At 42.3% G+C, this 16,704-nt stretch overlaps 2 protein-coding genes across 3 annotated transcripts in view; one reads left to right on the plus strand and one right to left on the minus strand.

Annotated features, from left to right (window-relative positions):
• DCUN1D3 (defective in cullin neddylation 1 domain containing 3) overlaps window positions 1-16,704 on the plus strand; it is a 37,559-nt gene that overhangs the window by 2,235 nt on the left and 18,620 nt on the right. The gene's annotated exons all lie outside the window — the stretch shown is intronic.
• REXO5 (RNA exonuclease 5) overlaps window positions 10,283-16,704 on the minus strand; it is a 71,056-nt gene continuing 64,634 nt past the window's right edge. The window contains exon 21 of one of the 2 annotated variants that reach the window (XM_078074714.1): window positions 10,283-10,376. In XM_078074714.1, the coding sequence (XP_077930840.1) occupies window positions 10,349-10,376 (28 nt within the window). In that variant the 3' untranslated portion in view covers window positions 10,283-10,348. The remainder of the gene's footprint in view (window positions 10,377-16,704) is intronic. The other variant, XM_078074716.1, reaches the window with a different exon arrangement.

The following is a 16,704-nucleotide window of genomic DNA, read 5'->3' on the forward strand; positions in this document are numbered from 1 at the left end:
GAGAGGGTGTGGGGAGGTGAGGGAGAACGAGAAAGGGGAGGCAGTAACAGCCAGAGCCTAGTGAGCAAAGAGGAAATGAAAAAATCTAAGTCAAGAGAGGTGGAGGCTGGGCTCAGAATAGGTAGGCAAAATAAGAGTAAAAAGAAGGAAATAGAAAGCGATGCTCCTTTTTGATCAATTCTGTTTCTTTTCCTAGAGTATTATCACTTAATATTTTGCAGGTACTATCAATTGCAATAAAAGAAAAAGTCACCCTGCTGAGTGGGGAGAGGAGGCAAGGTGGCTGTGGTCACCTGGGTCTTTTCTGGCAGATAAATGTCAAACTGTGTTCAGAATTCAATGGAACGTTCAACTGAGAACACACCTTTTTTTCCTTACAGTATTTTGTCTTATATGCTATTTAAAATTGCATAACAAGTACCCTGCATATGTTCTAATATATGAATCCTTTGCTTCCAGCCATGTATGAATTTAGGGTTGAAGACTGGGCAAATGATAATAACATACCCCTGTTGGTCTACAAAGATGTCCATCAGGATCTAAGTTTGAAGTTGTTTTTTGTAGGGAGGCACGTTTTATGTTGCAACATTTCCACTCTTGTCTGGTCTGCCTGGTGACTAATAACACTCAGCTGAGGTGTAGGTTGGTGCTAAAAGTTCACTTCATGGATTACATTAGATAAATGACCATTGTGGGCTCAATCCCACTATGTCGGCATCTTTGGGCTGGCATGTAACCAGGGGATGTAACCTACTTTTGCCTTCTGTTGGGGCCATTCATCTCCAATAGTCAGCTGCTTTTCAGCCTCACCTTGACCAGATTGTCCACTTGAGAAGCCCAATCAGGACTCCTCCTTGATTTGGCCCTCTTCTGCCATGTCACAGTGCGCCGAAACAGAAAGAATACACTGTTTTCTTCTTTTGAACCCCACAACAGTGACTAGTGTGTTCTTTGAGTGAATTGGCCCTTTGAGCCATGCGGTTGAGAGACTTAAATATTGCTTGGGCTATTTGTAGTAAAGTCGGTATTAGAAATGCTAAATAAAACCTTTTAGTGTTTGGGGAAAAACAAATCAGAAATTGAGGACCTGTCACCTGTTTTAAGTTCTGGTATTTTAGTAGCATTGGTAGATGGATTGTGAGAACTAACTTGAATAGAGCCCGTTGGGCAGTCCTGAGGGTAATGAAGGGAGTGGAATAGAGCCTGGTACTGAATTACTGAATTCCGACTTGAATACAAATGGAAAGTCTTTTAGTTAGCAAGCTAGTGACTAAAGTGAACAGCTAGGACCTTGCATACAATAGACTCCACTCTCCATACTGCAGAGTAACACAAGGGAATGGAGAGCTGATAATGAAATACATATATACTGGGCTTTGGTCTAGGTTAAAGAATTTTGGACTTCGTACGCTAACGCTGGACTTCAAATGCTCTAGCCAATGGGTTATTAAGGTGTCCACTACTCAATGGTTTTTTATAACGCAAGTATGAAAATATCCTGTAGGCTGAAATTTCATCAGCCAGTTTGGAGACTGGTGGTGGTTTTCTAATTTCTGAAAGGGGGTGGATGGGTAGGAGGGGACTTGAACACAGGGAGAAGCCATTGACTCCTACGTTGGCCGCTGATTGTGTTTGGGGAAAGACTCCACAAATCTAAATGAATTTGAGTCTTGGAGCTGAGCTGGCCGTTTAATATAGGATACCAGTTGATTTCTTTCTTAAACTTTGGGGGCTTTTGGACACACTCTGAAAGGCGGGCAACCTAGGAGGCCAGTTGATGACACTTATTCTTGGAGTTGTGTTCTATATTGCATTAGGTGACTTAACATGAACCTGATATGGCTACTGTTTTGATGTCTGTGCTGCAGTAAGGAGAGTTAATTGTACACTGGCTGCCAGTTGTTTTGAGGTGAAGATGTGGTAATTCAGATTGAAACAATGGTAATTACTTGGTAACTCCTATTTCCCCAGCTCTTGATAATTTACAGTTACCTCTTTGTGTCTGTTTACAGATGTTGATACCAGTGAACCAGGACCAATTCTCCCTAAATGTTGCAGATTGTTCTGAAGCTCTTTGCACAATGGACCAGGGTGTTTGAGTTAGTGTCTTTCAAGTCTACTTTCACTGGTTCTTGTATCTGTTTTTCTAGGTGATGGAGGGTCCTGTTTCTTTTGGGGACATAAGGAGATTACCGTAGCACCTGGCCATTTAATTAATGAGTGATTACAAACTAGAACTCGACATATTAATTTAGCAAAATGATGAGAGAGAAGGTTGGAAATGGCTCAAACTCTAATTCTTTGAAGTCGTGATATGCCAGAAGGAAAAAAATGGGAGGGGGAGAGTCCCAAAGAATCTTCTTTTAGATGTGTGTGAATGAAACTTTATTTAAATACCATACATCAGAATAGGGAAACTCAGTAAGTCACTTCTTGAGGTGGTGATTAGCCCTTGTTGTGGTAAAATAAGCCACCTGTGGCCAGTGCCCTGATACCAACCTGAGTGCATGGAAAGGTAGGCATCATGTTAATGATGAGGGTGTGGCTTTGCTTGGGACTGTCCTGTGAGCTGTGCTGTGTTGTTGGGTTTGGGGCTGAATTGCAGCATGGAAGCTTAGATTGCAGAGCTTTAGGAAACATCATCTGTGTTCCTGTTCTGCCCTGCTGGAGGGCTCAGCCTGAGGATCTAGGGACTGGAAATAATTCTGTCATTGAGGCCTGTAAATCCAGACCAGATATGATGACTGACAGAGGATCTTGGATAGCAACCCTTGCAGGACTTCTCGGTTTTTTTTGGAGAGTGTTTAGCATCTTTTGTAGCCACTGCCCCAGTCTCTGCCTGTCACTCCAGGAGACAGTGTGCCGGAAAGACTTGCTGCCTTATTTTATTAATAGATTGCTTCCATCCTATCAGGACTACAGAGTTTGGTTATAGCTTTTAGCTCCTGTTGGTTGATGAAGGGTTTGGACTCTGCAGTGTCTGCTTAAGGTGCGTTGTTATATGATCTGTAATTCTGATTCTGAACAAGACTCAAGTCCTAGCATTTACTGTATTGGATGCAGTTCATTCCTCTTCTTCCAGTTTAGGAAGAAGCAGGAAAAAGACCCTCAAAAAACCTTAGAATATCTGGTGTGGAGTTTTTTCAAACTGCACTATATGGAACCCTCTTGCAGGTCATTGCTGGAGTACATTGTGGTGGAATGAGCGGGTTTTGCTGTCTTTCTCCCATTTCACCCCACTGTGCTTCACTCTGAAAGTTAACTTTAATATTCTGTTATATTGGGCTTCCTCAGAAGATTTCAATCAAACAAAATATTCTGAGGCTGAAAACAGGTTGAAAAGCAGTGATTTAGTAGGGAAATGGAAATCTAGAAAGGTTATAATAAAGTTGCTTAAAGTTACAGAGCAAAGTACTGACAACTACAGGACTAGAATTGGGTCTTCTCTGTATTAATATTTGTTTTCTCATTTACACTGCCTCATACGTGTCCTTGTAGGCACTTTGTTTGGGTTTAATTGGAATCCTTATTGTTTGGTCTTTTGTATATCCTTGGTTCTTTTCTCAAACATTTTGTCACAAACTGCTGTTCTTTCAGAGAAGACCCCTTATAACCACTTTTGAAGCATATACGAAATGAGGTTATAAATGAGTAACGGCACTAGTAAGAAGCTGGCCTTATCTCCTCAGAATGTTTCTGAAAGTGACGATAGTACTTTCAAATAGGAGTTGAGGCTTTATCACTCTAACTTTTTAAGATAAGTTAGCAGGCATGCTGTAGAGAATACCTGTGCAAAATGCTGAACAGATTACTTTCTTTTCCCAGTGACCTGCCCTGGAATCTGAACTGGAAAACCTGGGTATATCCATTGGCAGAACAGTTTTAGAATAGCTCTGGTGAAGCAAATTTGTTTTCATTTAAACTATTGCTTTATATCTACATGATGATTACCTAGTGGCTGCTCTTTATTTTTTTTTTAGAGAGGGAGGAGGGGAAGGGATGAGGAAGAGGGAGAGAGAACCTCTAGTGGACTCCCTGCTGAGTGCAGAGCCAGACACGGGGCTTGATTTCATGACCCTGAGATCATGACCTGAGCTGCAATAAAGAGTTGGATGCTTAACTGAGCCACACAGGTGACCTGACTAGTGGCTGCTTTTTATTTAAAAAAAAAAAATTTTTTTTTTAAAGATTTATTTATTTACTTGAGAGAGAAAACACGTGTGTGTGTGTGTGTGTGTGTGTGTGTGTGTGCGCGCGCGCGCGCATGCGCGCACAAGTGGGGAGAGGGGCAGAGGGAGAGAATCTTCAAGAAACTCCCCACTGAGCACACTTGGGCTCATTTTCAGGACCCATGAGATCATGACCAAGAGTCGGATGCTTAACCGACAGCTGGTCTTTAAACAGAAGGAGAAGGTTAGCAATACCACTGCAGTGAGGGTGCTGGTGTTCTAGTAGCGTGGGTTCTAGGTGTTAAGATCACTTTCCACCTTCCTGCTGGAAGTCCCAGATCCTCAGAGGAGACATTTTTCTCCATTTCAGTGACATTTTCTTTCTTCTCTGAGTGGAATTCAAGAGCAAGAAGTGATAGAATGAATGCTTTGTGTCCATTTTTTAAGAATGTTTCCATGGTTCTTTTACTCCTAGTAAATTGGTTTTTCTTTGAAGTAACTAGTCACTGGTTCAGTCATTTACTCAAAACAGTTGGTTTACAGCTGATGCCTATCTGTGGTAAGGAGAAGTTTGGGGGTTTCCTAACATTTTATGTAAGAGAAAAGTCTGAAGACTTCTAAAGGCATCTAGATAGGTAGGTTCAGTTGTTCGGGGAGGAGGATGTGTAGGAGGGCGGGGTGGGGGTGGTGGGGGTGGTGGTATGAGCTGGGTGTATAAGGTGAAGAGAAATGCCCATCAGTGGTCCAGCTGGGAAAGGGTAGAAAATGTTAACAATGGCACTCACTGGAGGAAGAGTGGGTAGGGAAGAGCAGGCCCACAAGATTGCCCAACTTCAGGGAACACCGTTAACAAGGAGGGGAATGGGAGCCTGTGGAGTTGGGTAATCCAGTGGCCATGACCAGGGCTCTGACCACAGGTGTTCTTTGCCATTACTGGAAAGTGTATTTCTGATGGGGAGGGGTGAATGCAGGGATGCAGTATCTGGTTTGACCAGATTGGTCTTAAAGATTGCTTGCGGAGTGCTGGCCTAAGTTTTTTGAGATCTCTTGTCTCTTTTGATTTTACATTTGACAAATCAGAAGTTGGTAAACAAGAGGGAATGTGATGTCCCTGGGTGCATTAGTGTTTGGGTAAAAGTACATAATGAAGCAAATACTAGGTGGTGGTGATTGTCATTTAACAATGTTTACTATCCAAAGGGAACAGTTACATGTAAACTATTGTAATCCCTGATTCTCTCATGGAGACTATAATAAATGTGGAATAAATCACACTAAAATTATTAAAGAGTAATCATTTTTGACTTCACGTTTCTACAACATTCCATGTTTTCTTTAGCAGGTCAAATTAGTTCGTCAGTCTTTTCTCTTAAATTTTATTCTACCAGGTACTGTGGATCTGTCCATAGAGCCAGATTTCCTACTCGAGCTGAAAATGGCAAGCAGTGCTCTGATTTGGTGACAGCTGTAGATTTAATGATTAGATCAAGCAGGGAAGTGGCTTCTGAGCCACCATTTTAATTGGTTTTAACGTGGACCTCTTTTTCCGAGGTTACTAATTATGTTGTTCCAACAACAATTCTCTGACACCACCTGAGTGTCCAATAATTCAGTTCTGACACAAACTGCGTGGAGTTCATGCATACCCCAGAAGTTAATGACTCACTCTCATAGGATTGCCCCACTTTAGATACCAGCCACAAGCATCAGGTAGCCCCAAGGCACCTGCACTTCTGCCTGGCAGACTACAAATTTGGGGTTCCTCAAAACCACCCTCCCCCAAGTTCAATAATTTCCAGAACATATGACTCACAGAACTGGGGAAAGTGTATTTAGGATTATAGTTTCATTATAAAGGATACAACTCAGGAACAGCCAATTGGAAGAGATGCATGGGACAAGATACGAATTGGCACAGTTTCCATGTCCCCTCTGGGCATTCCAGGCTCCCAGCACATCATTGTGTTCACCAACCCTGGAGCTCCTCTAGCCTGGTTTTAGTTTCAGTTAAGGCTCCTTTATGTAGGCATAATTGATCCAATCTTTGGCCTGGTGATTAAACTCCAGCCACCCTCCTCTCCACTGTGGTCTGGAGATGGGGCTAAATGTTCCAACCTTCTATCAAGTGCCTGGTCTTACTGGTGTGGCCAGCCTCTGTCCTGACGCTATCTAAGGGCCTCCCCTGAGTCATCTCATTAGCATAAACTCCACTGTGGTCCAGCAGGGGATCCTTATGAATCACAAAGGACATTTCTATCAGTAAGGACATACCAGAGGTTTTAGGAGCTGGCACAAACTGGGGACAAAGACCAAATATATATATATTTTTTTTTTCAAATGTATTTCTTAATTAATACATTAGTACTCCAGCTTTGCATCCCATAAGTAATGAAATAAGGGTACCTAAAGTTGATTTAGGTGATAAGTAACAATATGCATTTACTGTTGATTTGATGGAGTTTTTTGTTAAAGTGCAAATTGAATAGCTTCAGGTTACAAGAGAACAAATTCGTCCCTCAGTCAGTATGAAATGGCATTCCCAGAATGTGTAATAGTTTCTTGAACTTCACAGGTGCTCTAGCTCTAGACTTCCCTAGTGTAAGAAATGAGCTCACTTAATATCAAATATACGGAATTCGTGTTTCCTTTCAGTGTGACTTTAAAAAGATAGTGCATTGGTTAAGAGCATCAGCCTAGTCAGTCTAGGTCTGAGTCTGAACTTTACCACCTACTTACAATTTGATCTGGGATTGAGCTACTTAACATCTCTAAGTCTCATTTTTATCTTCTTCATGTATAAAGGGAGGATAATCACAGTAAGTAGTTGTGAAGATTCAATAAGACAGTCCATTTGAGGATATGGCACAGTGCCTGGCATATATATAAACATCTAAGAACATCCGCTATTACTAGCTACATGCATACGTAGATAGCTAAGCTCACCTGGGTTGGCAACTCCCAAGGAGCCAGGAACTCTATCATTTTACTTTTATAGGGGGATGTATGAGACAGTGTATAAAACATTGCTGGGCACACAATAGGCACAGGTTATCTATCACTTGAAAATAAAACCTGCTCTGGGTATCTGGGAAGTATAGGAGTGACTCTGTGATGGAAACTTCCAGCCTGTTTCCAGAGCTGGCCTAAAATCAAGAGATGGAAAATCTTCCTGAAACTCTATAGAGCATGCATGAGCGATGGGGACCAGGGCCCTGTAGCAAAGGTACTGTTGAACCCAAAATGGGAAACTGATCCAGGAGACTTTTTATCTTTCGCAGTATACCTTGAGGTTTGTTGAGTTGGGCAAAACTATGTGGGACTTTGGGAAGGAAACCACAAATTTATTTAAGCCGGTCCAGAAAACCTTTGAGAGTCAGTGGGCAAGTACCATGTTGTGTGTGTGCTTCACAGAGACAGTGAAAAGCCCAGGTATACTGGTAAAGGGCTTACCAGCTGCTTAAGGTTCACTGGTTGGTGAACTTCCCCGAGGCCAGTCGCTGTTTCTTCCTGTTGCTCACCCATCTGGAGATTGTACTCTGGTGGGACCACCACTGGACTAAGTCTAGATCCTAGTCTGGCCTCTGCCACCAGTTACTCTGTGTCTTTGGGCAAATTACAGCCCCTCTTTGAGTCTGTTTCCTTAACTGTGACATAGGATTTGAGACCAAATCACTATTTCTCAAAGTGTGGCATTGGTTACATTTTTAGTGTATCTGCTGCTGTAATGAGCATTTGAGAGTGTTTTTTGTACTATTGATGGTACATATGATTTTCAGTGGTACATGGATGAGTCCCTTTTGTTTACTAGTTCTATATTTTAATGTGTAATAATGAAAACATAGCTAGCAGGTCAGACCTTTGTCTTTATGGATAGTGTTGCTTAGGATGACGTTAAAGTGGATATGATTTTTTTTGAAGCTTTTAAGAAGAATATTGGAACAATAGTTGGAATGGCAAATGGATATGAAAGATCATAAAGGTTGTCTAGAAAAGGCTGAAATTTGTAATTTCTAAGGTTCAGTAATTCTGCAGTGCCACACTTGCATGAGGTCCTGTGGTGATGGACACGGTAGAGCAGGTCCAAATTTGGGTGGATTTAAAGACTTGCCTCATTCAAGCAAATTGACAACTTTCTATTTCTGCATTCATGGTGAAGATACCCATAAGTTGTGTAGAATTTAAAATATTGTAGATATTAGTGGTGATGGCTTTTTTTAAAGAATAAAAAATGAGTAGTATTGCTTCCTCTTTCACCCTAAGCAGTTTTCCTGCAACCTGGATTGATCTTTTGTCCCTTTCACTCTTTGGGGTTGGGACTCTGCATGGAAGCAGCTAGGGTTCTGACTTGTTCTGTTGGGGAGAGAGAAAATACCAATCCATTCTCTCTCTCTCTCTCTCTCTCTTGTTTGGCCAACCATCTCTCTTGAATGCACACCAGTGCAGGTATTCTAGGTTCTGGAAGGCTGGGGCTCTGCCCTATCTTAATGTCTGGTATGTTACTTTTTGCTGGTAACTTCTTTAAAGGTACAGTGTGGCACGTGCCCTAAAATGAAGTTAAACGCTGAGGCAAACTATTTAAAATTTCATTTCATAGGGCACCTGGATGGCCCAGTTGGTTAAGTGTCTGCCTTAAGCTCAGGTCATGATCCCAGGGTCCTGGGATCCATCAAGTCCCTCATTGGGCTCCTTGCTCAGTGGGGAGCCTGCTTCTCCTTCTGCCTGCAGCTCCCCCTGCTTGTGCGCATGCTCTCTCTCTCTCTCTCTCTCTCTCTCTCTTTCTCTTTCTGACAAATAAATAAAATCTTTAAAAAAATAATAAAATAAAATTTTCATTTCACTTTCTGTCATATTGCTCATAACTCAATATTGTGGGGGTCTTGAGAAGTTAAATGAGCAGTGGTAGAAATGAAACAAAACTATTGTAGGAGGTGCTTTCTTTTTAAGTAAAACCCCAGAATAAAACTGAAATCTCCATTGCTTAAGAGCAGCCAAGAAAGTTGCTTTCAGATGTAGTCTATGGTTACTTGAGTGTTTTGTTTTTGTTTTTGTTTTTAAACCTTAATTACCTGTGTTCCCTTGACATTTTCTGTGTATCTTCACACTGTCATCTTTCATTATCTACTTTGGTTGTTGGCCTGTATTCTGCAAGTGATTTTGTTCTATAATTACTTCAGCATAAAGGCCCATGCATCTGGTATAGCTCCGTATAATAAATTGTTTAACGTTTCAAATTGTAATTTTTAAAAATTGTTATAAAGATGGTTCCACGTCTGTTATCTTTCTGTGCCGTTTATCTAGTCAAGATGAGGTCAAAATAGAGCAAAATGGTGACAGTGATATAGCCCAAGATTATTTTTCTCCTTCATTTGTTTAATACAGAGTTTCTACTTGATTTCATAATGAGAAACTCTCAGATGTTTCCCAACTGAGGTGAAATCTAATGTTCCAAGCCACAAGCCCTCATACTTCGTAAATTTTGGTTTTGTCATTCATACTGTCTTGTCTCCTGAGAGAAGTGGTGACTTGTGGTATTTGGCACGTTGGGAAAGGGCAAAAGCCTTTACTCAGGCCTGTGTTTTGCAGTATTAAAAAATCTCTTTTTCCCACTAAAATCTGTTTCATGACATGTATGACATTCATCCTTTGTGCAGATTCACAACACCGCCTTCCTCAGAGTAGATATCTTCCAGAGTCCATTTCCCTTGGTGCAGAGTTTAGTCATTATTTATAGAAACTGCTGATGAGTCTGGGGAAATTCTGAAAGGGGCTGGAGGGGGCTTGTGGCATTTGCCCTTGGTCTCTAGACTAGGGTTTGCAAAGCTAGAGTGGGGTTGTTTATTTCCTTCTCTTCTTGGAAAATTGCCATTGGATCAATGAGTCTTGGTTAAGATTTCTTGCGGGCAGCTGAGTTGCTGGGCCTTTAAAGTTGAGAGCCACGTGAAAGACTATTCTTTCCCAGTCATACAAATAATTATCTCCATGGTAGGATAATCTCCACAGAAGTGTAAGCATTCAAGACCACACATTTAAAAAGATAAAATGTAATTTAGAGTTAGAATGCAAGATGTACAAACATAGTGGTAGAGTTCCAAACCTTTTCAAGCCGTTCTTCCATGTTTCCAGCACTTACTGGAGTAAGACCACTTTGGTCTTCTCATGGTAGACTAACATTTTAATTCTTATAGGAAACTTGAACTTTCATGGTAACTGCAAGTAAAAAAATAAAAATGTGTAATCAAAGACTTTAACTCTTTAAACCTCCCTAGTCAAAGAACCAGAATTGCTTAGTTTGTCAGGGCATTTTCTTTTCTAAGTTTCCAGGGCAAAACCATTGCCTGGCTTAGCAGAAAGAGATAATAAAATGTTATGCAACAGGTAAAAAATCTTTCCAGTTGCCTTTTCCCCATTTGGAAGGATACAGTTTTTCCTTCCCTCTGAGTAGTCTGGCCTAAGTTCCTCCTCTTTCTGATTTGTAGCTTTACTATTTGCATACAATGCTTAAGTTGACTCACTCAACACCAAGTTCTGCAGGTCTCTAGCATTTCTTGCTTGTGACTCAGCTTGCTTAAGCAAAAGAGCTTTTGATTACAATAGCAGCTTAACAGAACTTCTAAAAAACATGCTTTTAATAGCACTCTTGATTTCCAAACATATACAAGATATTTTCTAAGAAGAATCAGCCTGTGTAGTTTTCAAATTAGACATATTTGAGCAGGGGACCAGCTTTCCTAGACGGAATGTGGATCGTTCATAGGGAACTTCTGAAACTCAAAACTAATCTTGTAACCTAGGAAAATTTGGACTCCAGATTTGATGCTTTCACCATTGTATTCAAAGTGTAGTCTGAATTTTTCTTAAGGACTGACCCTAGGATTGGATGCACAGTGTTTCAGGAAAAATGTGTTTATGGGTTGCCAGCTATTCATGCCGATATGTTTGAGTGCCTTTTGTGGATCTTGTTCTTAAGGACCTTACGATGTGGTAGGAAAACAGACATCAGAACAATTAGAAACTGTGGTACGATCAGCGCCAAGCAATACCAGTGCTGTAAGTGAAGGTGTGGGGGTGGGGCAGAGAGGCTCTAGGTCAGCTTGAAGGAGTCAGGAGCGGGGTCCTGTGGGAGGTAAAATCTCAGCTGGGCTTGAAAGACAGACTAGAGAGTGAGGTGGCATTCCAAGTAGAGGTAACAGTATGTGTAAAACTACAGAAGCATGAGAAGCCGTGGCGTTTGGGGGAATGGCAGGTGTTTCAATATGCCTGAGGGATGTGGAATGAAGGGGATGGGAAGAATGACAGTGGTTGAGACCGAACTCCGAGGGGCTTTCTTTGTATGCCTTGCTGAGTTTGGATTATCTTTTGTAGGTGAAGGGGAACTATTAAATAATTTTGAGTAGGGATGTGGCATTTCACATGGCGTGTGTGTGTGTGTGTGTGTGTGTGTGTGTGTGTGTGAGAGAGAGAGAAAGATCTTGCCAGCGATAGCGTGAAAGCGGTTGGAGGGAGCAATCCCAGTAGTAGGGAAGCTGTTTGTGAGCGTGCTGCAGTAAAGATGTCAGGGGCCTAAACTGTGGAATTACTGAGGATGGGTAGATACTCAGGAGTAAGAATTTACAAAGTCTGGCTTAATCTGATAAAACTTGATTGCTTGCATGTCCCGCATGGGTCAGTAGCCTGCAGGGTGCCCTGTTCCATACAGTCACTCAGAGACCCAGGCCGATGAAGATCCCACTATTGTATGTTGTCTTGGTCACCATGGCAGGGGGAATGATGGCTGGGATGTCATGTGCCAGCTCTGCTTAGGCTTAGAAATGATAAGAATCACATCTGCCTACAGCTCATTGGCCAGAAACAGACACATTTCCCCCACCTCACTGAAAAGAGGCTGGGAAATTGGGGGAGCAGATGGACTGTTGGGTGAGCTGCTCTGTGCCACAGTGTAGGGATTTGAGTGAGGTGGTTTTTTTCTGAGATTATTTCTTCATCAGTATAACAGTAGTACCAACCTCATAGGGTAGATGTGGGGACTAACTGCCATCATGACTCTACAATGCCTGGTGTTGTGTCTGGCACAATAAGGCTGTTGGAGGAACCTTTAAGTTTGATCTTGAGATTGAGATTTTCTCACTATGGGTCATATCTAATTAGTGGGTTATAACCAACGATTAAAAACCAAACTAAAGAAAAGAAATAGCATAAACTAGAGTGAATCCTAGAAATGAGGGCAAATACTGCTTCATGAAACTTTTGAGTTATACATGTAGTTACATGTGTGTATATGGTCTGGAAGTGAAGTATTACTTCTCAGTGAAGGCTGCGCTTAAAGTTTGGAAGACACTGGACTAGGTAAAGCCTTATACATACCAAACAAAAAACTACTCTTATTTTTAAAAATTTTGGGGGGCACCTGGGTGGCTCAGATGGTTAGGCGTCTGCCTTCCATTCAGGTTGTGGTCTCAGGGTCCTGGGATCTAGCGCGCCTTGTTCCCTGCTCAGTGGGGAGTCTGCTTCTCCCTCTCCCCCTGCCCTGCCACACTACCCCCCCCCCGCCCCGCCCCACTTGTGCTTGCTTGCTCTCTGTCTCAAATAAATAAATAAAATCTTTAAAAATTTTTTGAAATTGATGGATAGTACATTGGAAAACTTATGTAAGCATTTGGGGACATTATTGTGTAAAAGTGGCTCATACCATGCATGTAGGTAGATTTGTGCAGTGCACTTGGTACATAGTAGGTGCTTATTTTACATTAGATTCTTTTTTAAAATGATTTATTTGATAGAGCGAGAGAGCACATGCAGGGGGAGGGGCAGAGGGAGAGGGAGAGAATCTCCAGCAGACTCCCCGCTGAGCATGAGCCCAACGTGGGACAATCTCAGGAACCTGAGATCTGACCTGAGCTGAAATCAAGAGTTGGACACTTAACCGACTGAGCTGCCCAGGCACTCCTACATTTGCTTCTATAGAAAATGTTTGTCAGGTGCCAGTTAGCCCTTTTCACGTTACCATACACATTCCCTGCCTTCTTGGAACTCATAATATAAGATGCAGTCACTGAAATAATAGCATCCTTTCTCTTCTGTGGACTTATTATTTATTTATTTATTTTTAAAGATTTTTATTTATTTTTTTGACAGAGAGAGACATAGCGAGAGAGGGAACACAAGCAGGGGGAGTGGGAGAGGGAGCGAGAGAAGCAGGCTTCCCGCTGAGCAGGGAGCCCGATGTGGGGCTCGATCCCAGGACACTGGGATCATGACCTGAGCCAAAGGCAGACGCTTAACGACTGAGCCACCCGGGCGCCCCTGGACTTGTTATTTTTGACCACCTGTTTGGGAGCCATGAATGTTTATGTTCCAGAGGAGGAAAGGATATATAATGCCTTCAAGCCTTGAATGCACATTAGAAGTAACAAATTGTTTATTATAATAAGGTGTCATAATAGATAATTCTTAAAAAAAATTCAGTCAGAAGAACTTACCAGGGGAGAAACCAATGAAATACTTTCTGGTTTTTATTTTTATTTATTTATTTATTTTTAAGATTTTTTATTTTTTATTTATTTATTTGAGAGAGAGCATGAGCAGTGGCGGGAGGGGGCAGAGAGGGAAGGAAAAGCAGACTCCCCGCTGAGCGGGGAGCCCGATGCGGGGTTCGATCCCAGGACCCTGGGATCACGACCTGAGCCGAAGGCAGTCACTTAACCAACTGAGCCACCCAGGCACCCCAACTTTCTGTTTTTTTTAAAAAAAAAAATGTTTTGGCCTGGAAAAAACAAGTATCAAAGATGTCCTTAAGATTGTTAGGTTGACTTCTCGTGCAATGAGTAGCTGGTGTCAGCCGACTGATGAGCAGTGAAAGATGTGCTGTGCCTTTCGAAGGGCAGTGGTGGCTAATGACTGTTTCATTTGGATAAGCCAGTTGGTGATAATTGAGTAAGTAGTGCCCCGGGTGAATAGGAGTTAATCCTGGCTGCCTGGCAGAAGTGGATTTGTTATATAATTTATGGCACCCAGAAGCCCTTTGGGGAGGTCTTTATTGTCTTATTATCAAGACAGTATCCATCTCGGCCTGAAGATGAATTCTCATTGCTCTCATCTAGTTCCACCAGAGTGGTTCTCATAACTGAAAGGGTAGCAACTTGCTGTTAAATGCCTGCACTTGGTTTTTGCTTTGACACAAAGGTATGTTAATCAACAATGGGTATTAGAAATCCAGAAATGTTTTAGTTCGTGATTTATTAATAGTTTGAGGGCTTTTTTTTTTCTTGTTAAACTGATTTAACTTTTGAAAAATGAGTCATGTTCAGGGTTTCAAACATTTCCTCTTTGAATAGCCTCAAAAAACATTTATTAACGTTTGTCTTGTAAATTGCTGCTGCAGTTCATTTGTGTCAGTCCTGCCACAGCTGAAACTAACATGGGAGTGTCAGATTGGCTTTCCCACATCTGACACCAGTGGGCTCCTTAACTCTTAGTGCTGGTGGATGTCCACTGTTAAACAAGCCTGTACTATTTTTTATGACTCACTGAGAAGTCATGTGGTGGTGTGATCCCCCTCTTCAGCGACCAGCACTTAAACTTGTAATTTTCAATGTATTGTGTTAAAACAAATTTCTAATTCTGGCTATTTTTCTTTTCAGTTCTAGACCTAAAATTGGAAGCTCTATTTTTATAAAACACTCTCCTAGAAAAGTCGCCGGTGTTGCTACCCAAATATCATAACTGGGCCCGGGGGCGGGGAGAGCAAAAGCTAGCTGTTTCACATGGTTAAGCGGAATGTGTGGGTCTGCCTGCCAGCCGGCGGAGGTGGAATCTGCCCTTTGCTTTCTTGGCAAGTGCATCTGGCTTTGAAGGCTGTGATTAGGACTTTAGTTCTTGGCCTTTTCTTGCTGTCCTATAAAACATAGTCCATTGTCCCCTGTGGTTCCAAAGAGATGGAGGGCCTTGATGGTCCACGTCTCTTATTATCTTTGATGAGGTGTGTGCTTCAGCCCTCACTTAAAAGCCACTCCGTCATCGACCAAATTTTAGAAAATGTAACAGTGGAATAGAAATATAAAACTGGCCGTGAGTCCTTCGTGTTCAATATGCAGTATTCAGAAAAAACTGCTGGGTTATGCCCCTGCATCTCCAAACACCTTAAATGTGTGATGCCTTAGTTGACTGAGGTAAAGAAGAGGCAGTTCAAATCAGCACCAGAAGGCTTTTCACTGGAGTTCACGTGATTGGCAAGCCCTCGGAGCTTCCCAGAGTGCTGCTTGAATGAACCCTCTGGACTTGGTCCCTTGTTCCGAGGAGAGGCTGGAGTGCTATCCATCATTACTGTGAATTTTTTCCAAGGGACTGGGGTGCATGTCAAAAAGAGGCACGACAGGATGAACATGTTCCCGTTTCAGCTTTAACTTTGGCTCTTGCCGGGTTTGAGGTGAAAGTTAGCTTGTGGCATGTGGAGAGATGGGGTGGTATATGCTGGCCGAGAAGCTGTGTTTGTGTCACATTATCTGAGAACCGATGAGGTGGAGAGTAAGTGGAACAAGGAGACAATTCCTACTTTCTCTTCCCTCTGAAGGTAGAGGAGTGCTGGGAGGAGAGGAGTCCAGGAGAAGTTGGGCCTTAGGGAGCAGCTCTGGAGAGGTGAAGTTCTACATCCTGAGGGCTCGACCGCCTTTACTGTTGAGTATTTGGTAACGTCATCATATAATTAGAATTGGTATAAATGGCTACTGGTTATTGAGTACTAACTTGTGCTAGGGACAGCACTAAGTAGGTTGGACTTATCATTTATTCAATCATGAGTCAATACATTTCAGGTACACAGACTAGTGCCTTGTGCAGAAGTGCTCAATAAATAACAGTGATTATTATTCACTCAACAGATACTTATCCAGCACTTGCTTATGTGACATAGCTTAGGTGCACAGGACAAAGGGGTGAATAAGATAAAATCCCAGCTCCTGTGGCACTTTGCTTCTGGTAGTGGGAGCAGACAATAAGAAGTTAACAGGAATTTCAGAGAGTGAAATGTGCTGGGAAGAAATGAAATAGTGTGCTGGACCCGAGTGAGATGGTACTTTAGGTCGGTCGGCCAGGGAGCGCCTCTCAGCATTCTAACAGAGACCCATCTGATGTGAAGGGGCCATTTATTCTTCACTATGACACTTTGATTTTCCCAGTTCTCAGGTGAGAAAACTGAGGCACAGGTGATTAAGTATACGCTGGGGAGCAGATAGAGCCGAGCTGTACACATGCAGTCCTGTGCATGCAGAGCGCGTCCTGCCCTTCTCAGAAGGGGTGAGACTATATTGGGGCGGCTGCAGGGGCCGCAGTGTCTGCAGCTGGGTTATGAGTGAGGAGAATGAACGTGGTTGCAGTGTAGGTAAAACCCTGATGCATGTCAGTAGAGTTAACATGTAATTTCACAGACCCTGATCATTGGATGCAGAATTTGAGTGTATGAGTGTGTGCATGTACGCACAGTTTAGTCTGGGTCCAAAGCTATCCTTGGATTTTCAAAGACACTGATGCCCAAAAGCGCTTA

This window comes from Halichoerus grypus, chromosome 6 (genome assembly GCF_964656455.1).
Source record: "Halichoerus grypus chromosome 6, mHalGry1.hap1.1, whole genome shotgun sequence".
Classification (NCBI taxonomy): domain Eukaryota; kingdom Metazoa; phylum Chordata; class Mammalia; order Carnivora; family Phocidae; genus Halichoerus; species Halichoerus grypus.